Source organism: Lactuca sativa, chromosome 2, assembly GCF_002870075.4.
Source record: "Lactuca sativa cultivar Salinas chromosome 2, Lsat_Salinas_v11, whole genome shotgun sequence".
NCBI classification, from domain to species: domain Eukaryota; kingdom Viridiplantae; phylum Streptophyta; class Magnoliopsida; order Asterales; family Asteraceae; genus Lactuca; species Lactuca sativa.
In genome coordinates, this window is record NC_056624.2 from 215,048,232 (window position 1) to 215,065,189 (window position 16,958).

General features: G+C 33.0%; 3 protein-coding genes across 3 annotated transcripts; 2 read left to right on the plus strand and 1 right to left on the minus strand.

Moving 5' to 3' along the window:
- The first annotated feature begins 2,704 nt into the window (after window positions 1-2,704).
- LOC111905765 (probable E3 ubiquitin-protein ligase RHC2A) lies at window positions 2,705-4,832 on the plus strand. Its single transcript, XM_023901508.3, has one exon. It carries the CDS (start codon window positions 3,085-3,087, stop codon window positions 4,300-4,302), a length of 1,218 nt encoding a protein of 405 aa, XP_023757276.1. The 5' UTR covers window positions 2,705-3,084; the 3' UTR covers window positions 4,303-4,832.
- A 620-nt stretch (window positions 4,833-5,452) lies between these two features.
- LOC111905788 (gibberellin 2-beta-dioxygenase-like) lies at window positions 5,453-6,319 on the plus strand. The gene is made up of 3 exons (XM_052769064.1): window positions 5,453-5,525; window positions 5,664-5,862; window positions 6,015-6,319. The coding sequence occupies exons 1-3, from the start codon at window positions 5,453-5,455 to the stop codon at window positions 6,211-6,213; spliced, it is 471 nt and encodes a 156-aa protein (XP_052625024.1). The 3' UTR covers window positions 6,214-6,319.
- Window positions 6,004-6,890, minus strand: LOC122196544 (uncharacterized). The gene is made up of 2 exons (XM_042899554.2): window positions 6,555-6,890; window positions 6,004-6,369 (listed from the first exon to the last, which is right to left on the minus strand). The coding sequence occupies exons 1-2, from the start codon at window positions 6,855-6,857 to the stop codon at window positions 6,304-6,306; spliced, it is 369 nt and encodes a 122-aa protein (XP_042755488.1). The 5' UTR covers window positions 6,858-6,890; the 3' UTR covers window positions 6,004-6,303.
- Between the last annotated feature and the right edge of the window lie 10,068 nt (window positions 6,891-16,958).

Below are 16,958 nucleotides of genomic sequence, written 5' to 3' on the forward strand. Positions count from 1 at the left end.
CGCTATAGCTCCTTTAGGGTTTCTCTCTGGGGTTTGATAGCCGCAATTAACGGCCCTAAGGGCCTTTAAATAGGTCCCAAACCCAGAAAATTAGGGTTTCATTAAACAGCGTGGACTCGCCGAGTCCACCTCCTAAACTCGCTGAGTCCAGCCATGAACCCGGATAAGAATCCGCGACCCTACTCGGCGAGTCTAAGCACCAACTCGCCGAGTCCCCTCACAACCTCCAAAAATAAAAGAATAAATGATATACCTGAGAATCTGGATATTACAAATTTGAAGATAATTTCTTGAGACAACTTCCTGTTTTATCTGTAAGGATAGTGTTTTGCCATTTATTATTCATACTACTTAGAGTAATAGTGATATTATGATTTATGAATGGTCTTTATTGTTTTTTTGACACTGGTAACCACTTATGTATCACAACAAATACGTCTCTCTTAATGGTTTTATACATTATCAGAATTATTTTGGAGATGAATTTATGATTACAATCACTAAGTCTAATGATTTTGTATTTTTATTGCATCAAAGTTAATCTAAATTTGAATGTTAAATGAGGATCTCCGTTATCCCGTTGGGATACATGCAGACCCGATAGTGTTTTGTAAACGGATACCCGTCGGTGATCGGGCTGGGGATGGGATCAATTTTCATATTCGAGGACAGGGCACGATTACCACAATCCGTCCCAAACCCGCCCCGTTGCCATCCTTGGCGATCTTGCTCAATGGTTTTGGGGGAAGGTAATCAAATGGCTTGATTTGCCTTTTCCTTTGTTCACTAATGTTTTCGAGTTGTTGACTTGGGTTGATTATATATTTATGTTTGATTTGGTGCATAAAAGAGTAAAATGTTGTGGTTTTGAACTTTATGGCATAATCGAAATTGTATAATCTTTCGGTCTACTAATATGGGAATGAGTAATCTTTTTTAGAGCATTGCTATTTACTTCTTTTAGATGATTTAATAATAGAAGCAGTAGGAACTTTATTAACTGGACTTTGTGGTTACAAAACCTAATGAACATAACTCATTGTAATTGTTTTTTCTTCTAGCTACTTGCTAGTTTGTCATTTTTTATATATTAAGCAATTAAAAAAATATCGTCAGAGTAAGGATGTAAAGACGGTACCTTGTACTTCAATAATAACAATCGTACACCACAATACCCAGTTAAGATTGTAATTGGTTCGAGGACAATTCACACCCATAAAATGCTGCTATTTCACCCCTCACTATTTAATAACCAATCATGGAATACAACTGAGTATTTATTTCTAGTGTGGTCTCAGGTCCGAAGGGTTCCCCGAAGCACATCCTGACCAGGACGGAACATCACATACGCTTCCTTATACGTTTAATAAAATCTTAACACAAGGTTTATATATAAATCTTATTAAACTTATATGACCATGCAATTTGATATAAACTGCTATTCAATTTAAACAGATAAATATAAAAGTATGCATTCTGCTTCCGAGTTCGGAGGATAAGTTGGAATTGGAGTTTGGAACAGAAAAGAACTCAAAGGAAGAAATGAATACAATGCTCGACCGTTCAAAAGTTAGATTAGGAGAATAATACTCGGCTATAGACGCGAAGAGGGAATTACAAAAACGATCCCCTTATTATTGTTTGATACACATGTTTTGCCATTTTTATTTACCAGTTGTTAAAAGTTTCTAATTTAATAATTTTTTAACAATAGTAATCCTAAAAGAATGTTGATGAAGGAATAAAACTAATAAATAACATATTATTTTATTATTTGGGTCCTCTAATCTTTTAGTTAAATGTAGAACTAACTTCGAGCTAAAAAAATCTACTGAAATTTTCTTTTAAATATTAAAATATCACAAGCTATAATTCATTCTATATAATATGATATAATATTTATTATTTAGTGTAACTTATCTCGTTTTATAAAAAAATATACCTCTAGATTTTTTCACAATATACATAGGAGAACATCAAATAATAAAAGCTTGTATTTGTTGAAATAATATGAATTATATATTGAGATACAATATTACATAAAAAGAGGTTTAATGTTTAAATTGTGTAGGTGTTCACTGACATGATGACATGTCTCATCTTAAAGGTACTGATTACTTTGTCACATCCGGTTTTAAATGATGCGAACAACATAATAATCAAAATCATTAATTGACAAATTTGACACTATTGTGTTTAGATTGGAAATTAACTACAAATTCGTTAACTTAAAACATACCGAAATAGTTAAAAGCCTTCCACATCATTGATACCATTATATTTTTATTTATGAACATAATGAAATGATTATGATAAATTGAGTTAGGTGTTGTACAGAGGTGATGCTTTAAATTATATTTAAAACTTAATTAAATTTAATTCAAATCAAAAGTTACAAAAAGACAAACCAAAAAATAACTGAACTTATTGAACTATACTTATTTAAAACGAGGATCGCAACAACAATCACATTAATAAATAAAGTGTGTTTTACAATTCCATTAAGTTTGCAATATCTTAAAGTTGGAGGGGAGAGCTTAAAACTCACATAACAAATGAAGGTAGCAAAATGTAAATAAAATTTTGAAATCATAACTTTGACTGATTCCACTAAAAGTCGTCTGACGTGTCTGGTCATTGCAAGCGTTAATGTCACGCCAATCTCTCTCACGCGTTCCCTTCTCCTTCATATAATTTTTAGTTTTTTTACGAATCGCTTATTCTTCTTCTCTTTCATCAAACCCACTCTCTTTATCATCTCTCTCCCTGCCGGAGAGATTCCCCTTTTCCACCGATTATACTCCTGTTTCGTCGTTAACCCATTTTTAAATTTCCATTTCAGGCTTCATGTCCATGGTTTATTCCATCAATTTCTTGATTGAAGATTCTTTTTCTCAGTTTATACAGTTTGGGAGTTTTGTTATGTGTATTTAGGGCTCATTTCTTATAAAGATTCATTATTTGAAGAAGAGGATTCGATCTTTGTGGCGTTCTTGAAGAAAAGTAAAGGCGAGTTATCGAATTCCTGGTAAAATCGATTTGGGGTTTGTAATTTTTCGTCATATCAGATTTTTAGACTCATAGATGTCAACGACTGGGTCTTCATCATCATCGTACTGGTGCTACAGATGCAGCCGATCTATTAGGGTTCGAATCAATCAAGAAGATTCATCTTTATCTTGTCCCGATTGCAACGGAGGTTTCATAGAGGAGATTGATAGCCCGAATAGATTAAATGGGTCTGTGATCTCGGAGTTTCACCGGAGTCGGTTTCCTGCTGCGGCCATGTACATGGTTGGAAACGGGCAACACAGCCCGGCGCCGAGTCCTAGCCCGCCGTTACTCCGACGAGCTAGAAGAAATGCTGGTGAACGTTCACCATTTAACCCGGTTATCGTTCTCCGTGGACCAACAAGCACACCGGAAGAACCGGGTAGTGGTACGGAGGAATCCGGCACCGGCGGGGGGTTTGAGCTGTATTACGACGATGGAGCCGGATCAGGTCTAAGACCATTGCCGGCAAGTATGTCAGAGTTTCTATTGGGTTCTGGTTTTGATCGGTTATTGGACCAATTGGCGCAAATAGAAGGGAATGGATTGGGGAGAATTGACAACAATCCACCTGCATCAAAAGCGGCCATTGAAGCAATGCCAACTATTGAAATTCAAGAAAATCACGTGTCAATCGAATCATATTGTGCTGTTTGTAAGGAACCATTCGATTTAGGATCAGAAGCTAAAGAAATGCCGTGTCAACATCTATACCATTCCGATTGCATTCTCCCCTGGCTCGCTTTACGCAACTCATGCCCTGTATGCCGCCATGAATTACCAATAGAAAACACAGATTCAGGGGATCAACCCAGAGAGGCAAATAACCAATCGGGAAACGAAGAAGAAGCCGTGGGCTTAACCATATGGCGGCTTCCCGGAGGCGGATTTGCCGTGGGGAGATTTTCCGGAGGAAGAAGAGGCGGCGAGAGAGAATTGCCGGTCGTTTTCACAGAAATGGATGGTGGTTTCAACCAGAATGGAGCTCCGAGGAGGATTTCATGGGCTTCAAGAGGCAGTGTCACTAGAGAACGGCATGGATTAGGAAGTGTTTTCCGCAATTTGTTCTCCTGTTTAGGAGGTGGATGTGTAAGAACAGGAAGAAGAGCTTTGGCTTCGAGTTCTAGTTCAAGTTCTGATGATCGAGCAAGCCATCGAAGTAGATCTTTGTCGTCTACATTGAGCGGGTCGTCACGTAGACGCAGGGGGGCTGTCACGTTCGACGGACATACCGAGCCTCCGAGGAGATGAAGCTTCAGGCTGAATGTAAATACCAAAACACTGAGATTACAACATATGAATCCTCCATGAATGAGACTACCTGCAGTTTTTTTTTTTTTTTTTTTTTTTTAGTTTAGCTTAATCTGCTTGTGTTATATCAATGTCAAGATATTGTTTCGTTTTTTGGGAAATTTTATTGAATTCAACAGATGAAAGCTTTGTTAGTGTCTTGATTTGCGTGCACAAAAGATGAGAATCACGAATCTTTTTAGGCACAGATAGCGTTGTTCGTCGGATAAAGTAGTATTGGCCTGGGTTTGAACTTTGAATATCTGATCTCTTGTCGGCAAATTAAGATTGTGAGGTTGCCGGCGGCGGCGGCGGCATAAAAGAACAAAAAGGGCATATGCTTGCTGGCTGCTGCAGGGCCTGAGGCATAATTTTTCGGTCTTTTTAATTCCTGGATACAGCCTGTCACCTTGATATAAAACGTGGACTGCTCTGTTCACCTTATAGCAAATTGATGCTAAAAGTCTCAATATCATATCATATTATCATAACCAATTATTTTGTGAAGTAGACTTTGGGAAATTGTTTTATTATTTTATGAAATAATTTTGTTGATTATTCCAACTAACTTTTTAATCTTGACCACCGGTTTTATTTTGACAATCTTGTTCTTAATTTGCGAGTCGGTTACACTGCAAATTGAGAAAAATAAAAGATTAAATTAATAGAGTAGGGACCATGTATTTTGCAAATCGAAATGTATATTGTGAAAATCAAATGATTATTTTGTGATCATTTACAATTTTACATGAATGGATCATACGATCATTTTGAAAATAAGACTTCTTTCGTTTTACTGTTTAGTAACTTCGTGTGATAATTTTAGTAATTTTAAGTTAGTTTAAACTATAGTTTTTATTTGTAACATGAATTTTTGACAAAAATCATTCAGAGTTTTTAAAATACATAAATCAAAAATAAGGATTACTTGACAATTAAAATTAAAGACAATTCTAAAAATTGATTAAAAAACATGAATAACTTATATTATCAATAACTTACGGACAAAATTAAACTTCATAAATCGTCTGTGGTTTTCGAAAATCTGAAATTTAGTTCCTAATTTTTAAAAACCTCATAGATCGTCTCTATGGTTTCAAAACTTTTAAAAATGGTCATTTTTGTTAATTCCGTTAGGTTTTTGCCATCAAGTGAAGGACATTTCTGTCTTTTCACTAGTACATGTACCATTTTTGAAGTTTTGCCTTTTATATATATATATATATATATATATATATATATATATATATATATATATATATATATATATATATATATATATATATATATATATATATATATATATATATATATATAAAAAGGGTCTCTCTCTCTCGAACAAGAAGCAAGCCCATCCAACCCCTTCGGTTATGGAAACAAACATCTTGCCCAAAACGGTGATTTTGGTTGGGTTGAATATCTTCTTCTCCACGCCAAACTCGAACCTGATCACAAAAATCCAACCCTCTCTATTTTTGAAGAACATCCAGAAAAATTCCAGTACGAATCCATTAAAAATGTGTAATCTTCGAGCTCATTTTTCTCTATCTTTGTATGATCTAAAATGTTGGTTTAATTTGTTTCTACAAATATCTGGTGAATTATTACGTGACAGCAGTGAAGAAGATGGCTTGTGACATTCTTGAATTCTCAATAGATGAATTGAAATTGTAACCAGGAAATGTATTTACCAAACTGTTAATGGACGAACAAAGTGACTCTGTTTTCAGGTTAAATTACTATCTGCCATGCCCAGAGCTTCAAGAACACAGACCAATAGGAAGGAAACTGAGTGAGTTTGGAGAACACACATACCCACAAATCATTTCGGTTTTGCGATTCAACAACAGTTCTGGTCTTGAAATTTGTTGAGAGATAGGAGTTGGATGTTTGTTCCTCCTGATTCAAACTTCTGTGCCCCATCATCTTCTTCCTCAGTTTACTTGGAGATATTATCCCAACCTAAATGGATTGAAAACCCACGACAAAAAAGAACCCCCACAAATGTGGATTGAACGGGAAGACGAACTGATTCCACAAAAAAAAAAAAAAAAAAAAAAAAAAAAAAAGAAGATTTGTAAAGGGGAATCCGATTGATGAACAGAAATCAGAAAACAGATTGGAATGTAACAATGAACATAGGGAGCTGCTACTGATTTCATTGACTACATTTGCAGCATAGTAAATTAGCAAGAAGAACAGGAAAAGTTTACTTGAAGCTTGTGAATCCTGTCGTACTTTACAATCCCTTGGTTTGTGTTGTCTAAAATGAGATCCAAATGATCACCATCAATGATAGGCTCCATTTCCACAAACGCAGGTCTTGATACGTCCCTAAAGGCTTCGACTTTACAATCCCTTTTCACTATTTTCTTAGATTGTTCATCTTTTCTTAAATCGTAGCCAAACCCACAAGTTTTTATCGGATTTGAACAACACTTGTTGCTCCAATTTGGTTGATGTGGCTGTTGGTGGTCTCTGTGTGGGATTTCTCTACAGAGAAGATGAAAGAACATTTAGGGATAGAAAATAAATATTATTATTATTATTTTAATATACAATTTCACACCAAATGTTGAGGGTTAATGGTCCTGTGGTAAGTGAAAAGACAGAAATGTCCTTCATTTAACAGCCAAAAGCTAACAAAGTTAGGGAAAAGGACAATTTATTAATAGTTTTGAAACCACAGAGACCATCTATGAGGTTTTTAAAAGTTAGGGACTAAATTTCAGATTTTCGAAAACCACAGAGACCATTTTTGAAGTTTTTTCTAACTTATATTAAACGCCATATGAAAATAGTTTTTTTGATTTTTTTTAAGTAGAAGGTAAAGTTCATTCTCAAATGAAATTTTTTGGCTACATCGAACTTTTTGTTAAAAGCAAAAACCGAAACTTTTAAATGCTCGTTGCCAAACATGTTTATAACATATTGTTTATAAAACATCAAGGTTATGTTTGGCGTACTAACTGAAAAACAAGTTAGTAGCTGAAAAGCTAACTGATGGTTGAAAAGCTAGCTGATGGTTAAAAAGCTAGCTGCTAGCTGATAAGCTAGCCGATAAAAAAGAGTGTTTGGTAAAAACTAGCTGATAAGCTAGTTGGAAGATATAAAATTACATAAAAGGCATTTTCCAAAATAAGTTTTCTATAATTAATTAATGGTATATTTGGTAAGTTTGTAAACAAACTCCTAAGAAGTTACTCTAAATAGTTTTTTAAAAGCTAGCTTATAAACTAGCTTTTTAGCTCACCAAACAAAACAACCTAAAAAAGTTTGAAAAATAAGCTATATTTTCAGCTAGTTGTGACGTGCCAAACACAACCTAAAAAAGAGAGGACATGTCTGTGAAAATACAATAGAGAAGCAAATGTATAAAAAACAAGAAAACAAAATGACTTAATAAAGGTATTCTTAAAAAAATTGTATTAAGATATAGGAATCCCATTATTATATGAGAAATTAAATTGCTTCCTACTTTTTATACCTACAAATGTTCCTACCCAATAAAATTATGACAAATGTAATCATTCCATATTTTTTAATTAACTCATTAAGGCTATATTTTTTTTGGAAAGAGAACTTTCCTAACGAGGGTTTCCAGGCCAGCTTTCGCGCACCGACTAATCCCCCGCTGCAAACATGAGGCTTTGCCTCATGCCCTGGAGTCACTGCAGGCGAACCTCCATGGCCACAAGGGCTGAGTGGTGCCAGGATTTGAACATGGGTCAATAGGTTATCCACCATATATTCCACATGCCTTACCAAGTCACCACAACCCAAGTGGTTATTAAATTGAATGGTGATTTGTCAATTTTGGTCATCCAACTTATAACATTGACCCTTCACCTTTATGCTTTTGTTCACAAACAACCCTTTCACTTTGGTTTAAATTTTTCATAACCCTCGCTTTTTATTACATATTATTAGTATTTAGTCTTTTGGCAGAAATGGTCACTCGTTATTATTATTTTTATTATTGTTAGACAAAATTACACGATTGGTCCCTGTGGTTTACCAGATTTAACATTCTCTTTTTGGTTTTAAATTAATGTTTTATTTATTAGAAAATACCCATCCAATATCATAAACTCACCCACCATTTGCCATCACCACCACCACCGCCAAAATTACATAAATGGTCCATATGGTTTACCCATTGTGACAAGTTCAGTCCCTACTACTTGAAAAGACCAAATTACCCTCACATTAACCGACAAAAAGCAACGGTACATATTTTCTGGATTTGTTTTCTGACCGCTGTCATACATGACAATAAAGTTCAATTTGTGAGACAATTTCTTTATTTTCTTCATTTATTGCAAGAAATAATGATTTAGATTTCTTACTTATGTAATTAGATGACATTGTTTATCTTCATTTACTAGATTATCTGAATGCAATTCAATATGCTACTTTACTTTACAAAGCAGTACCTTCCGACCCTGGCAACGCCGGAAAATCTTTTCTAGTTTTAAGAAAAAACATATATGGTTGTGAATGGAGGTGAAGGGTAGACGTGGAAGTTGGGAAACTTGTTACGGTGTTCTAATAATTTTAGTCGTTTAAAATAGAGAGTCAAAGCTTGTCCCAAAGTTGACCTCAATGGTCCATATTGACAGCCCTGTTGACGCCTTGACGGGCACCCGTTTTGGGCCGAACAATAGTTATAATTTAAGATTTGGGCCTTTGTAAAATTAAAATATATTAATATCATATCAAATTGAGTCAAACAAAAAAATATATTAATCATCATAATAATAATGGTGAGAAGGTACAATAATGCACATACAAGAAGCAAGTATTTGTTACCCGTCTTGCCTTGTCGATATTTAAAAAGTTCTTTTCTTCTGTTTTCAGTTTGAAAAATCAAAAATGTAAACCTATTTCACTAAGCATGTAACGGTACTTGACTACTCATAAAATTAATTCTTTACCAAAATAACTAGAATGATATGGAAATATTAATATATCATTCATTATATATATATATATATATATATATATATATATATATATATATATATAGAGAGAGAGAGAGAGAGAGAGAGAGAGAGAGAGAGTTAGGTTCAAATGTTTTCACTATCTATTGTGTGCCCGTATGATTGATTCTGGACCAATCATTTTAGTTATTTTAAGAAAGTAATTAATGCATATTAAATGCTGAAGATTTAATTAATACCTATTATATCTTCAACATGTAATATGCATTAATTACTTTCTTAAAATAACTAAAATGATTGGTCCAGAATCAGTCATACATACACACAATAGATAGTGAAAATAAAATAACATAACCCTATATATATATATATATATATATATATATATATATATATATATATATATATATATATATATATATATATATATATATATATATATATATATAACGTGAAATAGTCATATATTTTACAAAAAAAAGGCTTATGTGAAATGCTTTTAACTAGGGTTTGCACCAGCGAAAACAACATTGTGTTTGTTCGAAAAACACATTGAAGCGAATATGCAAAAGAAAAATATGATAAAAAATGATTTTGTAACACAAATCTAATATCTAAAAGTTACACGCATAAAAATAAATATGTAAACATGGTAAAATCTTGAAAAAAAAAACACGACGAATATGTAAAAAAAGTTGTAAAAGTCTATTTCGGTAAAAGAAATAAGTCAAAACGAATTGCTCAAAAACAAAGTTCGTACAAAATATATAACTAAAATAAATTTTCTGAAAAAATATAAAAAAAATGAAGAAAAGTTGGCGAAATTTTATAAAAAAGATTGAACCAAATTTTTAAAGGGTTATTGTCGCTATAGCCCAACAATGTTTCGTATATTTGTTTAAATGGTCGCTCGTGATTTTCTTTTGCATTTAAAGGGTACGAACTTGTGTTTTTATGTTTTAAAGGTCATTATGAAAATTTTGAAGGGATCACCCAGTGACCCCATCCTAATCATCATGTTTGTAAGTGCCACCTATTTGCCACGGAGGATTTTGAGTGACAGCTTGCAATTATGTTCATTAAATTGTTTAATGGCTTCCCACAAAGCTTTGAATTTCCAACGAAGGATATTTTGTTTTGATTGAAGAAAACACTGGATTCCGGGATTTATCCAGTAATATTTATAAACGACAAATCAACGGTTGCATTTGTCGGAATTTTGTTCGTGAATTCCGGCAGAATCTTCCCAGAGATATTGTTGTGTGAAACGTTAAAGTAAACATGATCTAAACAAGATCACCACTCCCAAAATCTTTAGGTAATGACTCATTGATGAAATTCGCAGACATATCTAGAAATTTCAACGAATCAAATCCAATCGTAATCTTCCCATGAAGATAATTATTCTTCAAAGAAACCACCGTTAGGTTCCAAAGACCACCAAGACTCTCCGGCAACTCCCCCGTCAACAAATTCCCTAAACCATTAAGAAACTGTAACCCCACCCACCATCTAACAAGCTCCTGAAGCATGCCACAAATCAAATTATTCGAAAAATCAAGAAATGTGAGCTCTGAATCATTATACAACGACAAAATAAACCCATTGATGGAATTATTCGACAAATCAAGGTTCCTCAAGTACTCAATCAATCCAAGATTGACAGTGGAATCGCCGACATTCCCACAACAGACAACTTTCCATGAACATGGTGAGTCATCAGAGTAATTTCCAGGTGTCTAAAACACCTAAAGGATCATTCAAAACAGAGTAATTGAAAGAAAGCAAAAGAACCCCATCTGTAGTTAACCCAAATGATCGGTTAACAAGAAACAACATAAGAATCGAAAGGCATAAATGGAGTTTGACCTTGGAGATTATGGCGATATACTGTAGATGTTGGGTAGTGTGGAAGCGGAGGAAGGGATTACAACTTCTACAGATCGTGGATCGGAGGTTACAAGGGATTACAACTTCTACAGATCGTGGATCGGAGGTTACAATATTGATGGCGCCGGAAATTGGTGCAGATGGTGGATCAGAGGAGCACAACAACATGAAACCTTCTTCTCCAAGGGTTCTAGTGTTTTTGGGTGTTCTTGATTTTGTGCCGCTTTTCTCTCCGATGAAGAATACAAAGGAACCAAAGGTTTAGGTATTATTTCATTTCTCTCTGATGAAGAACAATGAGTCGACTCACCGAGTCATTGTTGACTCACCTGCTTAGTTGACAGTTGACAAGGCAGTGTAACCTTCAAAAATGGGTAAAGGTGTGAAATTAACCAGTAAAAAACAAGTTTAAACCCTTTAAATGCAAAAAAAATAAAAAATCACAAGGGACCATTTAAACCGATATACGAAACATTGTTGGGCTACAGTGACAATAACCCATTTTTAAATAAAGAAAAAATGGATGGATGGGGATGGGTCAGGAGGCGGGCTCACTGGATCTACGTAAAAAAAATTAAAAATGCAAACACAGAGGGATCCTAGACCTCCCCTACTACAAAATCACCCACAAACGACTACATTGAACTTCATTTGTATTTAACTATCCTAATATACACAATCACATGAAAGTTACTATTTTCAAATTGTAAAGATTTTACAATTTTTAAATTACTTTGTTAATTGTTCCCACCAAGTACCAAATATAACAAGATAAAATTACAAATCTAGTCATTTTCTATAATTATTTTTCACTTAATAGCCAAAAATTAGCCTTTATCCAAAAATAACTATCAAAACCGTAAATGATTAGCAAAATCCAATGTTTCAGCATGAAACCTACGGTTTGGCTAAAAACCGGTTTTAAATGAACTACTCTTTAGGGGTATTGAACTAATGTTTCAAAGTCTGTCTACTGTGTTTGAAGGTCTATTATTACAAAATATATAAAGTTGAAATTTTAAATTTATGTCATTTTTCATTATTTGAAGTTAGAGAAACTCCCTCAATAATGGCTCCAAAAAACAACCAAGTATTTTCTCGTATTATTTTGTTTGTTGTTTAGTATGCAATCTATTAAGATAAGTTACATTTTTTTTCAAGCCCCCACACCCCCCAAAAAAAAATACATAAATAAATAAAGAGGAAACCATAGGTTTCGTATGCCACCTACGGTGTACAAGCTGTTAATGAACAAATTATGCATTATCATGTTGTACACCGTAAGTTGCATAAAAGACCTTATGTTTTGACCTTTTTCCTTTTTAGACCTAAAACTTTTTTTTACAAAAAAACCCAATTTTTACATGTTACTTGTTATTTTAGATCATAGCAGGTCACCAAAATGGAAATTAAGTATTTTTATTTCATAAAAGACCCTACATTTTGTACTTTTTTCCAATTTAGCCCTAAAATGTTTTTTATTTCAAAATAAACTCAACTTTAAAATGGGTTACAACCTTCAAGACTAGTTGTATAAGGTACTTCTTAACTACATCGATTTAATTAAGCTTAAATTCATCCATGCATAAATAAAGTGATTATATTCTTTTAGTTTAAATATCAACATCGATTTACACAATGTAAATATTATTCTTACATTTATTTATGATTGGACAATTCTTTGTCCATGTATATTTATTAAAAAGAAAAAGAGTAGTTGTAAAAGCTATTTCTTCATTTCATCAAGTTCATGTAGCTTAATTCCGTCAAAGCATAAAAAACGTAATTATATTTTTTTAGTTTAAATAATAGACAACGATTTAATTTTTGCATCTTTTGGTATTATATTACTTTACGCATGAAGCACATTTTTTTAGCCATTGCACATACAATGAAATTGTAGAGTATTTTTTTTTTCACGAGTGTAATATAAATAATAACAAAATGTTGTCTACATTTTGAAAAATTACGGTATCATTCTTGTTATTTGGATTTTCAACTTATGTTGAAATGGTTTCATTCTCAAAATATAGTTTTATGTATTTATATGTAATGTTAACATTTTTTTTAAAAAAAGTCTTAAACTTGAATCTTATATATTCAAACAAAACTATTACGAATGTTTAGGATTAATATCTTTATGTATGTATTTATATAACTATAACATATTATTCAATAATGGGCTAATTCTACAAAATATTTTATGACTTTAGTTTAAGAGTATGATAGTGAGTGCATTTGTTAACTGTTCTAAAAAACTGATTAAAAATTTCGGTCAAAAAAATAATATAGAAAAGTGAAAGAGGGAAATATGTCTAAACTCACCAAATAAGTATAATAGACAAACTAAAAAAAATTGTATAAAGTTTGTTAAATTACATGTTTTTTTTTTCTACAAATAAAAAAGTTGTTATTATGCTAAAAGATTCTTTCAAGCCATGTATTATTTGTGTTAAAAAAAATATCAAATTAATATAAAACTTTTTTTAGCGGTAATAATAACATTTTTTTATTAACAATATATCAAGTTTAATGATATAATATATATCTAAGATAAAGTTTAATTATAACTTTTAGATAAAAATAAAATTTTGCAATTCTTCTAGATTAGCTCGAATGAAAATATATTACATAACATATTTAGTGTCTACATGTATATTTTCTTTTTCGGTGTTGGGAAGTAGTACCTTATATATTTGGTCTTGAAGATTATAACCAATTTTAAAGTTGAGTTTATTTTGAAAAAAAAAGTATTTTAAGTCTAAAATGGAAAAAATACAAAATATTGGGTCTTTTATTAAATGAAAATACCTAATTTACCTGGTAACCTGTTAGTGTCTGAAATAACAAAAAACAAGTAACCTGTTCGTTAACTTCGTTAGCTTTTGGCCGTTAAGTGGAGGGTATTTATGTCATTTCACTGCCACAGGGACCATTTATGAAGATTCTGAACAGTTTGGCATAGAAAATCGATCATCTTTGAAGTTTCTCAATGAATTTGATTGATCTTCTATTTTGTTTAGGTTTATCAGGAATCTCTGTTGTAGACATAGATTCAGGAACAACAACTAAAAATTGGAGCCTGAAAAAATGGCAAAGGTGTATCGCTTCTATTGTATGTTCTCCATGGGCTTGAGTGATATGTATCAAAATCATCAGCTTTTGAGCTGGTTAGCACAAAAAATGGTTCTTCTTTGGTGATCTCATGATTGACCCATAACTGATTTTCTATTCATAACTCCTGAGGCAAGTGGAGACTAAAGAAAAATGGTGCCAGAGATTTCACTATTTTCATTGCTTGGTTTAGATGGAGTCTATGTGTTCTTTTCAAGTACTTTGGTGGTGAACATGCCTGGGTTCAATTTCTCTATGGAGGAATGAAGATTACTGTTTTCTGACCTATTAAAGTGAAGAAGGAGTGAGTAAATTTGGTGGAGGAGATTAAAGTGAAGAATGAGGGAGTAAATTTGTTCATTTGACTGTATTATTCAAAAGGCTTAGGGAGGGAGAGAGAGAGAGAGAGAGAGAGAGAGAGAGAAAGAGAGAGACCCTTTAATATTAAATAATTATATTCTTTCTTTTTTTTTTTATAAAAAAAATCAGGCAAATATTCATAAATGGTCCCTGTGGCAGTGAAATGACATAAATACCCTCCACTTAACGGCCAAAAGCTAACGGAGTTAACGAAAAAGACCATTTGTTAAAAGTTTTGAAACCACAGGGACCATCTGTGAGGATTTTTGAACTTAGGGACTAAACTTGATATTTTCGAAAACCACAGAGACCATTTTTGAAGTTGTCTTTTTTAAATTACTTTATTAATTGTTCCCACCAAGTACCAAATATAACAAGAGAAAATTACAAATCTAGTCATTTTCTATAAAAAAAATTCACTCAATAGCCAAAAATTAGCATTTAGCAAAAAATAACTATCAAAACCGTAAATGATTAGCGAAATCCAATGTTTCAGCATGAAACTTACGGTTTGGCTAAAAACTGGTTTTAAATAAACTACTCTTTAGGGGTATTGAACTAATGTTTTAAAGTCTGTCTACTGTGTTTGAGGGTCTATTATCACAAAATATATAAAGTTGAGAATTTTAATTTATGTCATTTTTCATTGTTTGAAGTTAGAGGAACTCCCTCAATGTTTCAGCATGAAACTTACGGCTTGGCTAAAAACTGGTTTTAAATGAACTACTCTTTAGGGGTATTGAACTAATGTTTTAAAGTCTGTCTACTGTGTTTGAGGGTCTATTATCACAAAATATATAAAGTTGAAAATTTTAATTTATGTCATTTTTCATTGTTTGAAGTTAGAGGAACTCCCTTAATGATGGCTCCGAAGAACAACCAGATATTTTCTTGTATCCTTCCGTTTTTTTGTTTGTTGTTTAATATGCAATCTATTAACATAAGTTACATTTTTTCCCTAGCCCCTCCCCCCGAAAAAAAAAGAGAAAACCGTAGGTTTTGTATGCCACCTACGGTGTACCAGCTGTTAATGCACAAATTATGCATTATCAGGTTGTACACCGTAAGTGGCATACGACACCTACGGTTTCTAAAAATGAATGTTTTTTTTTTGAACTTGTATAATGATATAGTTATACGTAAATGCTGGTTTTTTGGGTTGATTCCATAAGTTGATCGAAAAAATAATTGAAAGTCAAGAACAAAACAGTAGTTATTTGTTGAAAACAATAGTTTTTAGAAGTAAACAATAGTTATTCGAAGGATAAAGTAGTTTCTAAAAGGAAATAGTAGCTAAGTTATGACCTTCGATTTTAATTCTCATCTATGGTTAGGAAGATCGTATTTAATAAAGAGCATATCGTAGGTGAGTTTATCACCTACTGTTTCGCATGTAAAAAATGAATATATATATATATATATATATATATATATATATATATATATATATATTGTAATACATCGATTTTCAAATATTACATTTTGACCCTTTGAGTGATATATATTTGCAAAAAGGGTCCCATGTGGCAAATTAGGAAAAGGGTGTGCCTGCATGAGTACGATGGACATACTCCGGCCAGGCTAAACCCTAATTATTTAGGATTTGAGCACTAGATATTCATCTTTATGGCTCAAGACCCCTTCCCCTGCTCAACTTCCATCCGGAAAATCGCTCCTTAGCCAACCCTAATCCTCTCAAGTGCATTTTGGAGCTTTTGTGTATATTTTGGTGTCCTTGAAGGAATAAGTTAGAAGAGAAGATCATCCTTGAAGAGTGGAACACCTTGAATCCAGGATCCTACCATCTTTTGACACCGTTTGGAGGTATAAACTTCTGAACTTGATGTTGATTTCATTTAGATCATGTTAGCCTTAGATTTGTGGTTATTTTGATCCCATGAGCTTGGTATTATGAGTATGAGGTACTCTAATCCTTTTTAGCTGTCCTTTCAGACCTTTGGGAGTGTCTTGAAGCATAAAAATGTGATATTGGATGCGATATTTAGCCCATACAAGTGTTAGAGGGTCTTATTAGGTTACGAACATAAGGTTTTGGACATTAAGCATTTTATAACCATGCAAAGTCATAAAGTTGGAAACTTTATAACTTAGGACATCATTTTGGGCTTGGATCTGAGTCTTGGGTGAAAGGGCTTAATGGAATAGGCTCTTAATGGAGTTTTGGGACTGGGCAACGTACGTTGGGCGTATCTGGAGGTACGTTGCAGGTACGTGGTCAGCGCCCCGCTTTTTGGTCAACATCGGAGTACGATGGGCGTACTCCCATGGTACGTTGGATGTACTCCGATA

Coding starts and splice junctions, on each gene's coding strand:
- LOC122196544 (XM_042899554.2), bottom strand. CDS start 6,857: ATGTTCTTTCATCTTCTCTGTAGAGAAATCCCACACAGAGACCACCAA. Junction 6,370..6,554: donor ACAGGATTCACAAGCTTCAA/GTAAACTTTTCC, acceptor TTGTGGAATCAG/TTCGTCTTCCCGTTCAATCC.
- LOC111905765 (XM_023901508.3), top strand. CDS start 3,085: ATGTCAACGACTGGGTCTTCATCATCATCGTACTGGTGCTACAGATGC.
- LOC111905788 (XM_052769064.1), top strand. CDS start 5,453: ATGGTCATTTTTGTTAATTCCGTTAGGTTTTTGCCATCAAGTGAAGGA. Junction 5,526..5,663: donor CTGTCTTTTCACTAGTACAT/GTACCATTTTTG, acceptor ATATATAAAAAG/GGTCTCTCTCTCTCGAACAA. Junction 5,863..6,014: donor TACGAATCCATTAAAAATGT/GTAATCTTCGAG, acceptor ATTGAAATTGTA/ACCAGGAAATGTATTTACCA.